This window comes from Acipenser ruthenus, chromosome 23, assembly GCF_902713425.1.
Source record: "Acipenser ruthenus chromosome 23, fAciRut3.2 maternal haplotype, whole genome shotgun sequence".
In the NCBI taxonomy this organism is placed as follows: Eukaryota; Metazoa; Chordata; class Actinopteri; order Acipenseriformes; family Acipenseridae; genus Acipenser; species Acipenser ruthenus.
In genome coordinates this window covers 27,209,663-27,229,852 of record NC_081211.1, presented here as the reverse complement: position 1 = coordinate 27,229,852, position 20,190 = coordinate 27,209,663, and the positions used below count along the sequence as shown (strand labels likewise).

General features: G+C 40.1%; 2 protein-coding genes across 6 annotated transcripts in view; one reads left to right on the top strand and one right to left on the bottom strand.

The window, feature by feature from the left end:
- LOC117964554 (proton-coupled amino acid transporter 1-like) overlaps nt 1-6,371 on the bottom strand; it is a 29,303-nt gene extending 22,932 nt beyond the window's left edge. Inside the window, exons 1-3 of one of the 4 annotated variants that reach the window (XM_058997078.1) lie at nt 6,167-6,371; nt 2,567-2,638; nt 2,192-2,318 (exon numbers count right to left, since the gene is read on the bottom strand). In XM_058997078.1, the coding sequence (XP_058853061.1) occupies nt 2,192-2,313 (122 nt within the window). In that variant the 5' untranslated portion in view covers nt 2,314-2,318; nt 2,567-2,638; nt 6,167-6,371. Of the gene's footprint in view, nt 1-2,191; nt 2,319-2,542; nt 2,639-6,024; nt 6,142-6,166 lie in introns of those variants that run through there. The other 3 variants (XM_058997076.1, XM_058997077.1, XM_058997079.1) reach the window with 3 other exon arrangements.
- Nucleotides 6,372-6,498: 127 nt separating this feature from the next.
- Nucleotides 6,499-9,404, top strand: LOC117413060 (copper transport protein ATOX1-like). Of its 2 annotated transcripts, XR_004546003.3 has the most exons (5): nt 6,499-6,832; nt 7,254-7,329; nt 8,444-8,592; nt 8,972-9,019; nt 9,145-9,404. XR_004546003.3 is itself a non-coding variant. In XM_034021795.3 (4 exons), the coding sequence occupies exons 1-3, from the start codon at nt 6,827-6,829 to the stop codon at nt 8,566-8,568; spliced, it is 207 nt and encodes a 68-aa protein (XP_033877686.3). In that variant the 5' UTR covers nt 6,500-6,826; the 3' UTR covers nt 8,569-8,592; nt 9,145-9,404. The 2 variants fall into 2 exon arrangements, 1 of the variants encoding a protein (XP_033877686.3); XM_034021795.3 differs by lacking the exon at nt 8,972-9,019 and having other exon boundaries at nt 6,500-6,832.
- Nucleotides 9,405-20,190: the final 10,786 nt, after the last annotated feature.

Genomic DNA, 20,190 nt, shown 5'->3' with positions numbered 1-20,190 from the left:
ATGTTTGCCTCAATGTTTAAGCACTGTCAAACATACGCACGTATTGTTTATACAGTGGGAGGTTTATTTAAAATCTTGTCCATATAGCACACATATAGTCTCCTCTACACCAGTGTTCTGGTGTATCATAAAAAAGTAACAGCAATCTTCTCATGGTGCCTTTTTTGACTGGTTACAAACATCCACACAATTTTAAATGTTGAAACATGTTCAATCCTGAAGTTAAAACGTTTAGGGAATTGAACTGAATCCAACATCCCTATTTCTAGGTGACATAATCAAGTATCAGCAAGCTGTATACAGAACACCAGCTGGAATAACTTCATGCAAAACATCTAATTCAGGGAGTGCATTTAAAGATACAGTGCAGCTTTTAATAGCTCAGCTACCCAGGTGTCAGGAGCCCTACAACCTACATGAATAATAAGTGGAAAAAAGTCTTGACACAAACGCTAAAGATTTGAGAATATTGCCAGCATTACCCAACTAACCACAAGCAAGAACTCAAGAAAAAATGCACCAGGTTGCATTTTTTGCATTACACAATAGAAGATATATATATATATATCTGATTCTAGCTTTAGTATGCTACTGCAGTAGTCAAATACTGGATCGGCTTTTCAAGCCAGTTATCCTGGAGACAGCAGTCAGGCATATAGGAGTGTTCAAGATCCAGATAAACTATCCAGACACAATTTAATAACCAATGCAATTCGGCACATCATGACTGCATGCTGTGAAAGGGTAGTGTCACGGTGCAGGATGGTTACCCTCTGGAAGCAGAAACAGGAGCTGTGCAGTATAAGCGCAAGAGCGTGAATTTATTAACAAAAACAAAACGGGTTAAACAAACAAAAAGAAACATGCAACCGTTATTCCAGTGCTTTAGCTGTGAGCACACACCCCTCCAGCTAACCAAGGATTTCTCCTGCTTTTATACCATGTGGGTGAGACTTGATTGATGGTCAATCATTCAGTCAAGACCCAGCCTCTTCCACAGGTGTATACTGCAGGGATGGAATTAACCCCATCCCTGCCAAACAAAATAAAAACACACCCACACTATCTACCTGTGCAGACTTCCAGCCTGCCACACAAGCAACCACACAGCCCTGCAATGATAATTCAGTTCTGTCCCTCAAGTGTGTACTGTAAACTCGTGGACGCTTTGCTTTATTTTTCTGCAGGTCTCGTCATGTAATCAAGTACGTGAAGCTATAATTAAATAACAATGACAAACAGCAGGACAAGCCCCATAAACACCAGCTGCCTGCATAATGCTAATCTGAGAAACAGGATTGCAACAATGTTTATCGCAAGGAACCTTTCTGAACAATATTTCACCACCAAGATCCTTGAATGACCATTGATTTTGCTTTTCTTTTCCGTCTGCATCCTGCCTCGTTGTTCCCAATCTTAACTCTGGTATGGCTTCAATGTCTCAATCTACCTGATAAAATACTGCCAACCCTCTATTGGACTAGGAAGGTTGAAATCACCAGTAACCCTTTCTTAATCAAAGTGTGCGTGCATTAGAAATTTCACAGACCTATATTAGCACTAATCTAATCCTAATGTTAGTTTCAGTAAAATAATCCAAGATTAGTTCTGATCAGGGTCTATGAAACCAGCCGTGCAAGAATGAATGAAGCTCTAACCTGACATTCAATCCAGTTAAAGTCAATGAATAATAATCCAGAGATCTGCATCTCACTTGTGTCCTTCTTATTCTAAAACATGTAAAACACAGTGCCGCGGATAGACACTGTGGAAACACACCCTCTGAGCTCAGACGGCACACTTGGTTAGTGCATTAGCAATGCATGTTCCTATTTCTGTACTAGAAGCGGTAATGGTTGTTTACTTTAATGCTTGTTTGTTTGTTCTATGTTCGCTCCTGGTTTGGGTACACAGTACTCCTGACTTTACACAGTTAAGGTCAGAAGCTAAATGCATAAATGAAAACAATACTGACGTTTGTTGATTTGGGCGTATCGATCTCTACACCGCAAAACCACCAGCTATATTTTATGCACAAATGTGAACTGTGTAAAAAAGAAGCAGAAAAACAAGCAGATCTATGGGTGAAACGGGAAAGAGGCTGCCAGTTAATCAGAGCTGCAGCATGTGGAGACGGTGAACCAGCCTAAATCAAAACCCTTTCTCTCCCATGCTCCAGCAGCCTCCTTACGTTGTTCCCGTCTTCTCTCCCAGCCTCGTATACTCATCCTGGGGTGCATCTGGGCCTGGAGACTGGTCCGGGGTGAGAGAGGTCTCCTCCGTAGGGCTGTTCACTCGGCTGCTATTAGACATTGTGACTGAAAGAAAGAAAGAAAGAAAGAAAGAAAGAAAGAAAGAGAAACACACTTACCCTTTGTGAACGTACAGACTACACAATGATTGCTATACATTTAGTTCCATGAATGGCAGTGCACCATAGGGTGTACATGCTGAAACCAAAATGATTTAATTATAATAAAGCAAAAGTTATGACATTTTTAATGGCCAGACTCAACTGCTAGGTGCAATAAAAAGAGATTACCGGTAATATTGTCTGAAGGCTTACTTAGCCTAGAAGGCTCCTCTCGCTAAGTGTCTTCTGCAGTCCTATACAAGCTCCCACATAGAGTAAATGAGTCTGTAACAGGTTGAAAACATTGCCATTATTAGGTATGATATGCAGAGCACCAAACATTTAACAGTGTGTAGAAGAAATTGTCATGTTCTTGATTCAATAAGGACCAAACAATAGAATCCATTGAACTCCCTGTCCTCCTTCAACAATCTATATTATGTCAAGCAGACATTTCCACCTCATAATTCATGATGGAGTGTTCCAGGTTACAGCCCCCAGCACTGCAAGATCTGCTGAATCTACTGACGTTAAGATTTTCAGAGTGGTCACAACCTTGTGCCTACAGAAATGTAACAGGGATGTGCAGAAAATGCAGACAGAGCGGTGCTGTTTGCTTACGTAAAATCCTATTCAAAGAAGCACACGTACAGTGTATAGAACAGTGATCAGTTTTATAATACAGTGATCTCTTATAGAAGGGTCATGGTTAGGACTGAAGTCAATGTATTTTATATCTTGCTCTTAATTGTAATTCTTGATATGTAAGTCGTCCTGGGTAAGGGCGTCTGCTGAGAAATAAATAATAATAACAATAATAATGTGTCTTTTTTGGAAAGTCGTACAGCCTTTTCTCATGCGTCTGTGACCTGTAATCGCATGAGGTCGGATGATGGTGAAAAACGTCCACCTTTGCTGCCTGGTCAAAGTGAAGCTGCACAGCTTTTACAGCTGTCTGCACCTGACATATCACATTCACCTGCGACAGAAGCATGAAGCAGCCCTTAAGCTGTAGCTATTGCAACACACGCACCCATGATTCCGTATGTGTTTTCTTTTCATTTGTTCATTATTGTGCAGTAGCCGGATGGTACAGTATGTTCTCTATACTGATCAACAGTTCTCGTGTAACTAAGCAAGGCTCATATCTTACATCACAGATGTGATTAAATACAGAGAGCTACGGCAATAGGACTCAACCTGGTGACCCATGTTATCTACACCTCTAAATGAACCTTCCTTTGCACTTTTGCATTGTGCAAAACAGAAAAGCTCCCTTTCTGTTTCTTTATCCAGAGGTAATTGTGCATAACAGATTGCAAAACGATTAGAGTGCAAGCCGGACATAGCTGAAATGATCCCTGTTACTTTATCTTGCTGTAATAAGCAAAATGTACAGATCATAAGAGCTCTGCCAGTGTGCTTATCAGAGTTTCCTTCAAGGGTTGAACACTGACTCACAGCCTACAGTATTAAGAGCCATGCAGTACACTCATAAAGACTGGCTTGAACACAGCGCTTTGTAGTGTATGATTGTGTACTATTTAATTTGATACAGTAGCTACTGGTATTATTATTATTATTATTATTATTATTATTATTATTATGTTGTTGTTGTTGTTGTATAAATACATTTAAATTTAAACAAGCATACAAATACTAAAGGCAATTCTCAATGTTTTTTACTGTAAGGTGAATGTTACTGCATACAAAACAAAAACCACCCTTAGAAAATCGGGGGGTAGTGACGACTAACTGGACTGAAAAGGGTTATCATTGGGTTTTCTGTGATTTCCTTTATAGCGTATTAGGGTTGCTCTGAACGAACAGGAATTTAGCTCAGCAGCTCTACACAGACATGTGGATATGAGCAATCGATGTTAATAAATATAAGATTGTAATTTAAAACTGCCGTTAAATCATTTTTTTTTAAATTATTATTATCCTACGTTTGTGGTTGTATTCGAAGAAGCCTACTTTTTAAAGAAAATTCCTTTTACCTTTTATCTCAGAAGCTGAAAACAGCGTGTTACCATGCCACTCAATTATAAATATCACCGCACCTCGACTACACATCTGCAGTGTTGAAAATGCAATTGGCACTTCAAATTGTGTAACACTGAAACTGTCTGTGACGTTTCTAAAATAGCTGTTTGCGACTGGTGAGGGTGCGGGCTTTGTTACCTATGCCTTGAACACACTTCAAGATTCATACGCAAATAAGAGGAACGAAACTTCACATGTAAATTAGGTTATATGAGTCGACAAATAATAATAATAATAATAATAATAATAATAATAATAATAATAATAATAATTATTATTATTATTATTATTATTATTATTATTTGCTTTGAGATACTGTGGTATGAAATGCGCTGTATAAATAAAACACATTGAAACTGAAACTGAATTGAAATGAAAACAGTATGTAATACACCGGGTTGTGCTGTTTAAGCTGTAAACCAAATGCAAAGCCATAGAGCACCAGGTGTGTAAACTTGCATGATTTACAATTAGAGTTTAAAGCTTTGCTAGAGTAATTCCTCCTTCTTTTGGATAAACACAACAGCTCAGAAATGAATCAGAAACGACACTGCAATCCATGTACTGTAAATCCTATATTTTACAATAAATGTAAGAAATCATGTAATAATTGCACTATTAAAAAGGAATAAACATCATTAAAGCGACTTTTGTGTATAAAATATTGGTACTGTTGTTTGAATTTTATTCAACGGGATCAGGTGACATCCCGGGAATCACGTGATTCTAAAACATATTTCTGCCCACAAACTTGCCACATAGCCATATTCCACTCATTTGCAGCTTGAGTATTTGTACCGCACAGTATATTACTTAAATGATCAGTTTAAGAAAAGTACAAACTTTTTTTCTTCAGCAAACAAGCAGTGCATTCAAATACGTACATATACTATTTAAATGACTAAAGTATGCATCTCATAGCTGTGCTTGGGTTAAAGATCTGGTTATCTGCATTGTCCAGCCTCTCACTGGCACCACACAGGCTCACACATTGATTGCTTTGGTGCTTCTGGAAATTGTCAAAAGGACAAGGAACAAGGCGCTGCAGTAGACTGATTGCGGTTCGGCATGTTGATGAATAAACTGATAATTACACCTGTAACACAAGCAAAGTATCTATAAATATTCATCAAATGATGATGGGTTTTTAAATATCACAGGACTGCATGAATTTACTGTAAATTAATCTTTCTAGTATATCGGCTTAAGTTGAATACCAAGTTGTATACATGATCGTAGTAGTAGCTTTTTGGTTTTATTTATTTATTTATTTATTTTTATAAATTCAACACAGGTAGGTTAAATACTTTTTCTTTTCTTTTTTTGAACTCCAGCATTTATTGGGACAATAGAAACGCATTTCCCCACAATGCACCGTGTGCTCATGCTGGCGGTACTAATGCATGTCTGAAAATGAAAGGTGTCTGTGATTGCGGAAATAAATCGCTCTCGTTCAAGTCGCAATGTCTTCCAACACACCGATAATATAAACTGTCTAGTAATGTATCTGTGCACCAAACACCCAAACCACAACATACCGACACGCACATGCATGTGTAACCACTCACACAGGATTACCGCTGCACTGTGTGTAGCTCAGTGATATACAGCATACATTATCATACCAGTTATACAGTCACAGTGCCAACCCGATCCACCGGCATTCTGCTTGTGTGCTTCCTCCGATGCTTTGTAGCCAGATCGCATATGTAAAAACGTGTGTAATTTACAGCGTTGCCTTGACCACTTAAAAAAAGAGACAATTACCTATTTCTTCTTACTGACACCGTTCGTCACACCATATCATTGCTGTGAAATGTCCACGGCGGATCTGTGGTGTCAACGGATTCTGAAGATGAGCTGGAGCAGAATTAGACAGCTGCGCTTCCTATAGATCACATGATCTCCACCTCCAAGGTTGTGGTTCAACTGACCAGGATGTGTTTCCAGGATAACCCGTTTGTTTGCATCACAGTGCCCCTGGCGGAGGTAAAGGGGACTTGGACAGAACCACGAAGTGAAATTCAACCATTCGATTACCAGCGACACCCAGTGGCGAAAAAGCGCAGTGCAACCATTATCTGGAGGCGAGTCAGAGTAACGCGAGAGGGTACGGGACCCACACACACACAAAAAAAAATATATATATGTTTACTTATTATTTGTCAGAGGAATTGCGTTTGGTTTTGGAGAGATAGTTCGCTTGATCAGTTATTATAGCGTTTAGAAACAATCTGGCCACTGTGTATATATTTAAATAATAAACTCTGTAGAACTGAGCACATTTCGTGTAGAAATTATTCTGGAATTGATAGATTGTCCCTTAAATATAATCTGTGGATTTGCTGCAGAAATACTTTTTTTTTACTGGGAGAAGACAACTCGTCACGCAGAGTGAACTGGGCATTTGACACTACATTTTAAAACATGACCGTAAGTATAATAAATAAACAAATTATGAGATTTTCATAACAATTTTACAGGTTACAGTAAATATGTTATATAATAACGCGCTTGTGGGCTCTCATATTCCACGTCTATATATGACGTGTTCCAGTGTGCAAAAATCGGTACAATAAAACGAAACTGCACTCCTTTGGATCCCGGAACAATTGTAGTTTATATTCTTTTTAATGTGGGAACACTATTTATTGCTATTAATTTCATAAACGGTAATATGCCTGGACTAGCCGGTTAACTGCGGTTAGCCACGGAAGCGGAAATGACTATTTTTTCAATGCAAGTAAATTAATGAGGCGCCCAGTCGAGAATAGTCAGCTTTAGTGCATTACTGTTGTCTCATTTCACATTTTTACCAAATGTACTGCATGTTTTTTTTTGTTTTTTTTGACAGAAACACGAGTTCTCTGTTGATATGACCTGTGAAGGCTGCTCCGGTGCTGTAACCCGCGTCCTTAATAAGCTCGGGGGTGAGTTCTGCACAGCATGATGCATTATTATCAGAATTATTTTAGATTAACATATATATATATATTATCGATGGACACCTACAGCAATGGAACGGATTGTTCTTGAGAATCTGCATGCATTTTAACTACTCGAGGGTCAATGTTTAAATAAGTGTACAAACAGTTACAGTTCACCTTTAAATAGCAGTACCCTGTGTTTTGACTTGTTTACAGTACTTTAAACAAAATTGAAAGTGTTCAAACGTTTGCTTGTATTTTCTTACACTGTTCTAAAGTGAAAAACTGTTCTAAAGCTGCACATTCTTGAACCACATAACCTTTGAAACTCTTCTCTTTTGGGGGGGGGGGGGGGGGGGGGGGGGAGGGCAGGGTGGTGGTGAGCTACCCCTCTGCCTAGTTTTCATCGGCATGACAATTCCCCAGTACTGTAAAATCAAAGGTTTTTGACCTTCCAGTCACTGAACTGGGGCTGTTCCGCCCTTGCCAATAAGGATATAGCTGACTGTCACAAGACTAGGCTGCTCGGAGCTAGGGAGGAGATAGCAAGAGGGAGCTGATAATTCAAATCATGTGACTGCTAAGAATCTAGATTACCGTGTAATGAGCCCTGGTGTATTCTGAGTATGCTAAAAGCTGAGTTTATTAATCAGAGTGTTACAGGGGGTTCCCAATGCCTGACCTGTCACTACTTGGGGTGCAGGGTGAGTCATGCAAGCGTGATTTGAGTCCCGTTCTCGTAGAGTTCAGGGATGGAAGTAAGACTCCTATTGCAGAGCAGTTTCACCGATTCCAGGTTTTGATACGAGCTTGATCAGCCCCAGTGTATAGGTAACAAGCGGAGGTGTGTCAGAGTAAAACCAGGAATGGATCAAACTGCTGTGCAATGGGGGTCTTATTTCCATCCCTGCAGTTGCCGATCTTGGCTGCCTTGGTCTTATATAATTATTTTCTTGCACACCCGTATGGAATAAAATGCAATACCAAAACATGTGTTACAGGATGTGTATTCTTCCCCCTGTGGTTTGCAGCAGATGGACAGTAATTATGTTCGCACCTTAATAAGAAGCAGCGTTCTTCTTGAAGAGTCATATTCTAACACTGTATCTCTCTGCAGGTGTCCAGTTTGACATTGACCTGCCCAACAAGAAGGTTTTTATTGAGTCGGAGCACAGCGTGGACCTGCTTCTGGAAACACTGAAGAAGACTGGGAAAAATGCCACGTATGTCGGTGCTAAGTAGAAAACCTGCCATCAAAGAAAGAAGGTAAAAAACAATGGCGTGGAGTAGTTTACTCTGAAGACCTTGTAATGAAAGCAGCTGTTTTTATTTATTTTGGATTATTTAATGTAGAAGCCACATGAGCTGCAGGCGTCTTGTTCACCAGGGTGTCCCAGGGGCGACCGTCACATACAAGCATACAGCAAGCACACAGTTTCACAATCCGTGTAATATTGTATTTGACTTCCCATCCAGTGCAATCACAAGGCAGGTTCAAATGATCAGATAACAATCAGAGTCATTCAGGGGGCGAGGAAAGGAAACGCTTTCCCTTGCAATATTACTTTGCACTGTAGGCTGTTAAGATTATCTGTATTGTCGGAGCCCCTCAAGTTCTGATACCGAGCCTGTGTTTCCTCTTTAGGGCACATCAGCGTAGAAGGTTGGTTCAGTTATCAAGCAACTGTCACAGGTATGGAGCCTAAAAGCTATTATGAACCAAGAAAACATTGTGGTGTGTGTTTTTTTTTTTTTTTTTTTTTTTTTTAAATCCTGTATACTACACTGGTAACAGTTTTCTTTATTCACCCCACCCAGGTATGCGACTCCGTTGGGAACTGAAGGAACATGAGCAGTAACATCAAATCAAACCTTCAAACACTGTTGAAATCATGGGGGCCTCTTCTGTTCTCTTCTGTCATTTTCTGTGCTTTGGGGAACCATTTGAATTTTTTTATTTTTGGAAGGGTAAAAAAAAAAGCTGTATTATTTAACTCCATCAGCCTTCAATATAATATCTCTATACCGTGTATACGTCTATGTTCCGATTCAATTAAACTGTGTACCATTGCATTGCGTACTGAAATGAAAGGAGTCCTCTCTCTGTTAAAACTATACAATTCATTTATATAATCAAAGGGAAAACGGTTCTTAGGTTCTTCTGCCAATCCCCAGCAATAGGGGTATACAGTAGGGGTGTGCAAATACTGAGATCTTCCAAACAATACCCTTTTAACAAGTTTTAAGATGTTTGTTATTAACACATTAAGTGCCATTGTCCTCATTTGATGACAGGCTACTTTGTAATTTTTTTGAGCATTTTTCACCTTTCCAAATTGCCACATTTTTCAATCCCAATATTGTCAGAGGTCCTTTTTTTCCCCTCAACTCATAAAACAACCACCAGAGGGCACTCCAGTTCTTCATTTTTTTTTTTTTTCGGTCTTCTGCATTACTCAAAACACCGTACGTGTGAGATGATGACGATGAGGTTTTAAAATAGGTGCCTGTCGATCCCTAACAGTAAAGTGCTGCCAGCCTGCCTGCTGCTTTTCTTCATCCTTCTCTTCCAGTTTAGTTGCTTCACAGCAGCCCCATTACTGACTCGTTGACTCGTTGCTCGCTGATAAATCCCAGGTTTGGATTCTTACTAAGCCAGCTCTGGATTAACTTTATCTACAGCAGAGCCGTTGTGTTTTAGTTAAAACCGTCTGTATTTGAATTGCAGTTCAAGTGCAGTAAATTGGGGCTAATGGTATCCAAGTGTAGCTGATTTAGTTTAAAGCGGTTCTCAGTTGTTTCTAAAAGCAGCACACACCATAACTCTTGCTTAAGATCACGATTCTACAGTTAAATTGTGTTTTTTCATACTGAAAATACGCTCATCTTTACAAACGCCTCAGGGAAAATAGACATGAATGTGAGTCATTGGAAATCCTGAGGCTAGTTGGCCCAACAAGTTATTTTCTCATGCAGCGTCATATCTGTTAAAAAATACTGAAATATATTGCTGAAGTGTTTGAGTTTTTTGGTAAGCTTTGTCTTGGAAGTAGTGTGGCATGTGTTATGTGGCAGGCTGCTGATGTAATAGTATGAATGGGACACTGCAGTATGGGAGAGGTGGTTTGAAGAATGCCTGTCTCTCTCTTTCTTTACATCCCACAGCTAGTAGGAAACCAAGAACACGCCCTGTGTAAGTGGGAGGAATGTCTATCAAGCAGAGTCTTGCTGCAGTTAGTTTAAACTTACATCTGTGGACAACCAAAGAACAACTCAGACTAAAGGAAGCTCCCGAAATACTTTAAAATACAGACTGTAATGTAGTATTTAAAGTATATTAGAGAGCAGGGGTGGCCAGTCCTGGCCCTGGAGAGCCGCAAGGTCTTCTGGTTTTCATTCCATCTGAGTTCTCAATTACCTAATTGAACCAATTATATTCTTAATTGAACCAATCGTTTTCTTAATTGGTCAGCACTAACATGTTTCCTAGGTCTTTGGCCATTGATGATTTAAAGAGACTCAGAAAACCTGCAGGATTGTGGCTCTGTAGGACCAGGATTGGCCACACCTCTTATAGGGCATTCGTTGCAAAACGGCTCTATTTAAAGCAGTTAGTAGTATCTAGGACTATTCTTGATACAGAAATTAATGATGTGTCACAGACCATCAGGATAACATAAATGTGACTTAACTGTCTAATAGAAAAAGAAAAGGAGATGTGTTATATTTTATTGGACTGACTAAACAAAAATGAATCGCAAGCTTTCAAGACCTCAAAGGTCTTTTATTCAGGTGAAAATAAGAAAAAAATCCTTCTCTTCACATATCACATCTCCTTCTCTTTGTCCATCATCTCTGGATTAATACGGCTACCATTTCATCTGTCAATGTTTTAACTGTCTAAAATCCATAAAACCTTTCTGTTTTGTTTTCCTTTGTTAATTTGTTTGTTTTGAAGAATATGGGTGTGTCAGCAACATTCTGACCTTTCACTTTGAGAATGACTTTGAATGGGCAGATTTGAAGATACAAAACATCTATATATGTATGATATGTGCAAGAAAAGATAACCATTTAAACAGAACGCACACACATTTGCCTAAACAAAAGAACAATGCATTGCAATGGGAATGTAAGATACATTTGCCTAACTATAGAGAATGTACTTCACAATTGTCAATACAATTATTTTTAATGTTTACATTCAACTATACAGTATTATCATTCTCTTGCTCATCGGAAAAATAAAATGCAGCATAATACATCTGGATCTGATCAATGAGCGAGCAGACATGAACAGCGCTGTGTATCACTAATGCACGTTGTTACAAACAGGGTGACAGGATGAAGTTAGCAAGCACGCAGAACACACAAAGAATAGTGACAGCAGTTAGGTGAAGTTATGGTTCTATTTCTGTTTTAGTCAGACGGATCAGGTAACGGTCAGTACATCAGTTTTCTTACCAACAGTGAAATCGCTTCTAAAGTCCTGTGCTTTTCTACAGAGTATTCAATAGCATTTTAATACTACATGATGTGCGGCTTATTTACCAAAGTTCACCACCTGCCATAATACATGTGATTGTCACTAGAGTCTTTTAAAGCGCTTGAGAAAAAGGGAATTAACACAATGTGACCCTAGGTTTAGCTCTCAACTGGTTTCACAGACCCTAATTCCCACCAATCTTATTAAGTTTCACACTCACTTTCCAGAGCACAAAGAGGCGACCAAATACCTTCTGCAGAAGATAGAATATAGTCTGGAACACAACATACAGGAAAATAAGAACAATAAAAAAAAGGTTTTGCGCTTAGGGTTGCCACCTCTGAGGTCCAGAACACTGGGAGCTTATTGCTTGTTTTATGCTTAGCTTTGTGAATGGCAGCCTGTGTCTCAGGGAGATTTGATGTGAGACATGGCCAGTTCTGATGTTTTTTCGACAGTGGTGGCAGGCTCGATGGCCGTGGCAACCCGGACAAGCCCCAAAGCCACATTCACAACCAAGGCGTAGATCAGGGTGGCACAGCAGATGTAAAAGGACCAGCCCAGGTTATGCAGCAGGTAAGGGTCCTGCAGTACCAGGGTTGCCAAGAAACAGGTCAGAGAGCTCATGCAAAACAACGCTGCAAGAGAGAACAACGACAGGTTGAGAACACGTTTAGAAGAGGCTTCCCAGTACTAGTGTGCCCCAAATAGTTGGCTTGATCAGGCAGGACTGAGGGCTAGGTTCCTCAATGCTATTTACTTCAAATCTTTATTGACGTGATTCTTTTCAGAAAATCAATACTATATATATATCAGTTACGAAAACAAAAACCACTAAAGACTGCTTGTAAGCCCCCTTGAATTCAATGTTTGAGTAGTTTATTCCTGGTTTGGTAACTTGGTTATGCTAATTGCATTTGGGAGTAAAGAGCTTGGAGGATTTAACCCCTAAATGGCTAAACCACTCAAAGTGCTATATGCAATTGTCATATTGCCATCGCTAGTGTATATTCATTCAGAGAGTGAGTTTCCCATGGGTACCTGCCAGGATGTTGAGGATGAGTGCAGTGGTGGCTCTCTTCCCCTCACTCAGAGCTGGTCTGATAGTGAACAGGGTGATGAAGGAAAGCACAGATGAGGCCGTCAGAAACATCCAGGACAGGCTGCTGGTACCTGTATGATAAAACAATACAGCTGTAACCTACTGATACATACTGGAGCTAATGACGCTGAATTCCAGTATACATGAGCATGACTACTATCAAACCATAGAACCCCGAATCGGCAATGGCTTGCCCATTTGTAAAGGTGTAGGCTTGTGCCAGGCTTTGTACAACCCCTGTTGAGACATCATATGGAAACATCATAAAATCATCTCAATATCTAAAATGTAGTTTGCCCCCTGTTTTAAAGTTACCCGTGTAGTATCGTCACTATTGTTTATATCATTGTTTATACTGTTTAACTGCCTAGTTGAGAGCAGTTAGTAACAGCCTGCATTAATTACACACACACACATATATAATTTTTTTTTTTTAATTATTATTATTATTATTATTATTATTATTATTATTATTATTATTATTATTATTATTATTAATAAAGCATAAATGTAAATTATGGCAAGAAGCTCAAAGCACCTGTTCCAAGCTAGAACTATAGACCAGTCTCCATCAATTATAATCATTATCACAATCATCATCATCAAAGTTATTGAATATGTGCAGCACAGATATGTCTGCAATGGGAAGAATGCTCACCCATCCAGGCGGAAACCGTAACACAACTGGAGAAGCCTTCATAGGCGTTACAGAGAACAAACAGCCCCTGGCTGATCCCTTCTGTGTACACCAGCCACTGTGGAGCACAGAGAGATATTGTGTACAGGACGAACTGCACAGAGACCAGGGTCACCATCAGAGTCACCGGGTTCTTCATTTTAGACAGGACCTCTGAATCGGAATGCAACCTCTTCCTACACACATTTAATTCTGGAATGGCTTGTTCACTTTTTCTATTCTCCGATAGTGAAGCTTTCTCTGAAGTGACTAGTTCAAGTGAAGTTACTGAGAGATTTCCCTTCAACTATATTATGTTTCTGGGTTTTTTTTCTGTTCTAATTTCTGCAGCTGAGTCGTTACCAGTACCCTGCACCTCCTCTTGTACTCCTTTGAGTTGATACTCAGTGTATCGATCCTCTTAGTCGCTGTAGTTTCTTCCTTTTAGCACAGTTCCTCAGAGGTCCATCTCCACTGTGTATTGCTTCCTTTCTAATATCCTGTGTATTTGACGCTGTAATAAAATGACTCCTTATGCTTGGAGATTTGCATGCAGTTCTTCCTCTCTCAGATTTAGTGAGCCGTCTTCCTCATGTGGTGTTGTGTTCACTCTCCTTCCTTTAGCTTGATAGTTTTGTTGGTCTCCGTTCCTTGCTGGTGATTTTTATGATGCAATCTTAACGGCAAACAACTGCGGTAAAAATCTTCAGCAGGTGACCTACCAATGCATGTTCATGGGACTAATGAAGGTCCAGCTCAAGCTTCCCTGATGATCCCTGCTCTGAACACGATATGAACGTTTCTTCCAACTTAAACACAGTGGTCAGTCAGCAGCAGAACACAAGCTCTTTGAAGGACAGTGTCCTGCACTCTTTGCATCCCTCACTGTTTCAGGTAACACTCTGGCCTTGGTAAATACAGTTCAGACTAGTATCTTTAACTGTGAACAAAAGAGATGAACGGAACTCCTAGTCATCATTGTAGTCAATTTAACGCTTCATTCAACATCCAGACACGGCACAATGCATTATCAGGTAATGGCGTGACAGTTTTGTTTGAGATGCAAATACAGTGAATCCACAGCTTCCAGAGAAAATATTTGTCTTATGATGTTTGTTTCTGATAATATATCGCACATAATTTTTTTTGATCCCAGTCTTACAAAAACAAGATCACAAAATGCTCTTGATGGAAAATGTGAAAATGGAAAAGTCTGAAGAAGAGATTGAAAATGACTCCCTGGGGCATAATTCACAACTGTCTAGACTAGTAATGAAAAACTCTCTGTACACTAGATGAAGTGCCATCTAGTGTACAGCTATGCGTACTGGCATCAATGGACAAAAGGTGTGTGTGTTGTGCACTGGAGCAGCCAACATGAGCATCAACATTCAGATCTGCAACCAGCTGTTTTATTATCAGGATAAGTGCATGATGCTATTCACCATTTGAAGCCAAACAAACACGCAACAAAAAGAAATGCAATCTCTCACTTCTTTGCACATTATGGTAAACGTATTGCTGATAACATGGAGGTTCAGGAGTGTTTTCTCAAGGATACACTTCCTGCACACCAATGTTATTTCTGTTTCCAGGATGGAAGAATGAAATAGAGAGAGATAAGATCAGCGAGCGTTCAAACTGTGAAGCCTGCTGTTGATCCACCATTGAAAAAGCTGGGAAAAAAAGAGTATAATATCTTGAAACTGATAATTCAGCATTGATTCAGTACAATGGGGTTCATTCCACGGATTTCAGTAGATTGCCCTAGAAGTGAAATGCGTCACGAGTGACAATTAAAACAAAATGAATGAATAAATGAGAGAAAAGTGCAGTCAATGCTTCTTGCATTTGAATTAGCATTCTGTTTTGATGCAAGAATCATTTAACACCGTACAATTGTGCAGGTTTCACCCCACATACAGTACAGTACATGCTTTCTGCAGGCAAATCGGATCATTGCCATTGCTTTCTCATATTTATCCAATGCCATCCCAATGTCTCCCTTTTCAAAAAGGGTAGCAGTTGAAAGCTTTATCACTCGTTACCCCAAGCAAGATGACTAGCTCTTTTGCATTGTGATTAAGACTCTCGCTTGCTGTGCGTGAGGTCGCGGTTTGCTCCCAATTGGTACCCTGTTACACAAGCATCATTCACTTTGTGGGCTATAAAACATCATTCGTATCCTTCTCAAGACAGAGCTGAGGCTATTTATCATGCAGTGGCTGTGAACTGACTGCCTTCAAGCACTCCTGTCAGGATATATCAAAGACCGGCCCTCCAGTCTGCTGCCACTGAGGGGATAGATGTAGGAGCGGAATGAACTGTGAGTGCAGTGCTGTCGTCTAGCTCTCCCTGCTGTGCCCCCACAGTCGACTCTACACATTAGGGGTGTGGGATCTTGGCTGTGGGCTTGCTCTGAACTTGCTGATTTGAAACTCACAGAGTGTTGAGAAACAAACACACTGCAACAGCACAGGAAGCAAAAGTAAATCTAGCAGAGTGTTTCTTTCTTTGCCAGCTGTTGAATAAGGCTCACATTTTGGCATAAGCGCAGCACTGAGGATTTCTTCCCCTAGCTTATCGCTTGTAGTGCAGTGACTATTTCTACTGCAGTGTAATTATTTGGGGAGCTCTAGTTATTGTTACATGGTGGCTCAATGGGTGGTGCACTTGCCTTTCACCTCTGCCTGCTCTCTGTACAGTTCTAAAAACACTGAAGCTGTGCTGCGGTGTGCAATGAATTCTGTGGGCCTGCTTATGCTTCAATAACTTGTCTCACCTCCAGGAGGCAGCGTTATCTTCCACAGACGGTTTACATGTGTATTTAAAGTGCCATTACAATTCAATTACCTCATTGCATTCATGAACATTCTGTAGCAGTCTGCAGCGTGTATAGAGATGTCGTCCCACCAGTTACAACAGGCAGTGCGATTCTTAACAGAACTCTTCTGACCTGTTTGCTCCCTGCTCTGGGCAGTAACCATGAATGGGCCTCTAGAAGGAATCTGTTTCCATAGAAACTGACCAGATTTTTGGCAAGTCACAGCTCTTTAGTGCAGGAAGTGAACTGCTCTAACAAGGTTCTGTTTAATCTGCATTAAAACTAAATCCATCTCACATACTGACATGCAAAAATGGCGTGGGTATGGCACATTCTGCTAAATATTTACATATGGAAGCTTCAGCAGAAATCCTAAAAATAAGAAGACCTGCTCTTTTGAGAGTGTGGATGTCAGATGTATATAGAAGCTGAACCACAGACAGATCCATGATAGACCATAGCATCCTTTAGGAAAAAAACATTTTTACTTACCAACCCTTTCACCCCATGGCAATCGCAGAACTAATCGCAGCCATTATGCTGTAATATAAAGCAATGCAGTCATTCGAAGCAATAGGGACACAAGGTATCCTTTTGTGGTTTAATCTCATTGCTTCATAATTCCTGAGCTAATTGTATAGAAGCAGATGGCATTGAAAGTTAAACCAGTGAACACGGTAAGCAGACCATGACTATCAATGACCCAGTCACACGTGATGCCCATTCTGATACACTGATTGATGATTGTGAGGAGTAAGATATAGTAATGCAGAGCCTCCTGTCAGGGGCCGAGGTGAGACTCGTATCTCAGCAGAAGCACACATTTAAACTCATGTAATCAGTCATCTCGGAAACTGGCATGACTACACATGTGGCAGTTTGCACTGGTGTAATCACACAAAAGACAGGCGTTTTGGGATTATATCTTTGTAAGGAGGGTAACTATTCTTATTTGGCTGTACTGTGAAAAAAAGGTATTTTGTATTTATTATTGCTATGGTGTGCAATTTTACAGTTTGTGTACCAACCCCCAGCCTAACTTTTATCTGTTTTTAATTTCTGTACATGTTTTGCATTGTAGATTAAAGTGTTTAAATGGCTAACATAAATATATACTATCATAAGATACTGATATTCCGCTCCAGCACCACACACACACACACACACACACACACACACACACACACACACACACACACACACACACACACACGCACACACACAGACACACACACACACACACATATAGCTTACATTCAGGTCAAGTACTTTAATCACATGACTCTTTAGTAGCTGTTATTACCCAGCGTAGTTCAGTTGGATATTTCTAAACCCACACAGCCTTCATATGAGCTATAAACTTTTGACCCTTCTAGTTTTCAGCATCTCTACTTTAGACAATTCATTATTTTCACTTTGTCTATATCCGTGCATTGGAAAAACACATTGGTTAAACCACGACGTTTCTTGAAGACACATCCCAGATGTCTTTCTTGAATAAACACACACCAGCCTCCCCAACTCTGACAGCTTGCATTCCATTTTTAACCTCAGGGAGCCCTTATAAAAGTTTCCCATTGTAAAAGCATAGCAAAGTGTAATAAAGCACAGTGAAATCATGGCAAAGCCCAGAGGTATGGTAAACCATATTAAAAAACAAGGCAAAGCATGGTAAACTATGGTACAAACATTAAAAAGGCAGTGCAAAAATACTGTGGTAAACTTTTACAAGGGCATGTGCAGAACAAACGATTCCAATAATAATGCAGAGCACATATCACTCTGTTATTGGAATTGAATTTGAGCTCTCAAGGCCAACTAGTGATAGTTTTGCAGATCACTATGCAGGCTGGGACAGCAGCAGGAGACAGTGAGATTGTACTGACATATCCCGTCTCAATGTTCATGCATTTCACTTTTGCCACATGCACCTAAGCGAGTCAATGCACATCTGTTAGGACAATACAAGGTGTCTTTGTGCATGTGTGTAAGGTAAGTGAGATGAGGAGGCTGTATCCATTATCTTAGGCTTCTGAAGGTCAGGGTAGTAAAAAAAAAGAAATCAGGCATTATCCATTGCAAGTTTGCGCCATTTAGTTTTGTAAGGAGATCACCTTAATTGTAATTCTGTTTAAAGTGATATCAGGTATACTAGCACATGAAGTAACCCCCTGGGGTTCTGGGTACTTTTCCAGTCAGCAAAGTTGTGCGGGAGCTGTTGTATCTGGAGGTATTCTATAATTTCAACTTTGGTTTTCCGACTGGTGCGTTCAGTTCAATCCAATCTCTATAATAATCTCTATAATAAGCACATGATTTCCAGTCTCATTAGCCACAGTGATTTCATCAGCACCTCTGGCAGTAGTATGAAGATTGATGTTTTGAGCATTAGGACAGCAGCCTGCAGGTATGCATATTTCAATCTTGTGTGGCTCTTCACCTGCTGTAGCCACAGGGCTGGGTTCATGTTTAAAACCATGTGTTATTTCCAGTCTTGTTAAAAGACTATCTTTCCAGTGGAAGCAGGACCCCTTCCTAACTATTCCTTTCTTACGAACACATTTGTTAGATATTTATTATGACCTTCCTGTTTACATTCTTGTTCCTGTAATAATCAGTGGGTCTGGAGCCTGGAAAGCATGGGCACCAGTGTCTCAGCTGAGGGAACACAAAGCCACTTTTTCAGTGGCTTGAAATCTGGTTCCAGGAGACCGGGAGACCTAGTTTGAGGCAACCTGCTGTATCAAACCCCAAGTCTCCCCTGGTATGCCATGCAGTGCCTTGAACCCTGGTCTCCTGAAGGGGGTCTGACTTCAAATGTATGAAATGTGCTCTAGGGGAGACCTCCTTGATCTGAATGCATTTTATTGTATGTAGTAAAGTTTGGTTGAGCACCGTTGTTAAAGTCACAATATTTAGATACGTCCCTGTTTAGATTATGAACATAGACCCACAACATGTTCTCCACGATCCAACATGATAAAGGGTTTACTGGTGGCCTACAGAGGTAGACCATTGTTCAGCCATGATCGTAAGACAGGGTTCAGCTTCTCCACATGTTGAAGGGGTTTCTATGGAAACCTATCAAACAGTAGTCAAGAGGGAAGAAAACAAAATTACCCCCCATCTCCAAATGAAAGAATGCAACAGAGAGTGACACATCTGTGTGATCCGCAAGCCGCCTCTGTGTGTTGCTTTATAGACAGGTCGGAGGAGGGACTGCCAGTCGGTCCTAAGGTAACCAATAAGAAATTGCAAAGGGTGGATTCCCAGACAGCAAAGACTGGCCCTGGTTGTAAGCCGAACATTAATGGATAACTGTAAAGGCGGTTCCAAAGCTATACTAATGCATATAAAGAAAACACATTTTATTTCACTGCAAATCTACTGCTTTACTTTGCTGTTCAACAACCAGTGCTGTGTATTTCTGTAAAACTGCTGGGTAATAACCAGTAAGAAACCAGTAACAGTGAGTCCCAGTTCATGGCTGTAACTGGTTACCAGTTGCTGGAATACCCAGAAGAGGAAAAAGGTCAAAGCATTCTCAGAACTGCACTGATAAATTTAGTAATTGAAACCACAGAGGAGCGAATGGGTGTGGTTTCAATTTTCAATACCTGCAGGGCTTGTAAGCTTGTACAGCTGGCAGTGAGAGAGAGAATGAGAAAGAGAAAGAGAAAGAGAAAGAGAAAGAAAGAGAGAGAGAGAGAGAGAGAGAGAGAGAGAGAGAGAAAGAGAGAGAGAGAGAGTTTGTTAGTTTAATTGTTTTTGTTTTT

Bases quoted from the DNA above. Each gene is read 5' to 3' on its own strand.
- LOC117413060 (XM_034021795.3), top strand. The intron at 7,330-8,443 runs GTGAGTTCTGCA...ATCTCTCTGCAG, and splicing joins CGTCCTTAATAAGCTCGGGG to GTGTCCAGTTTGACATTGAC.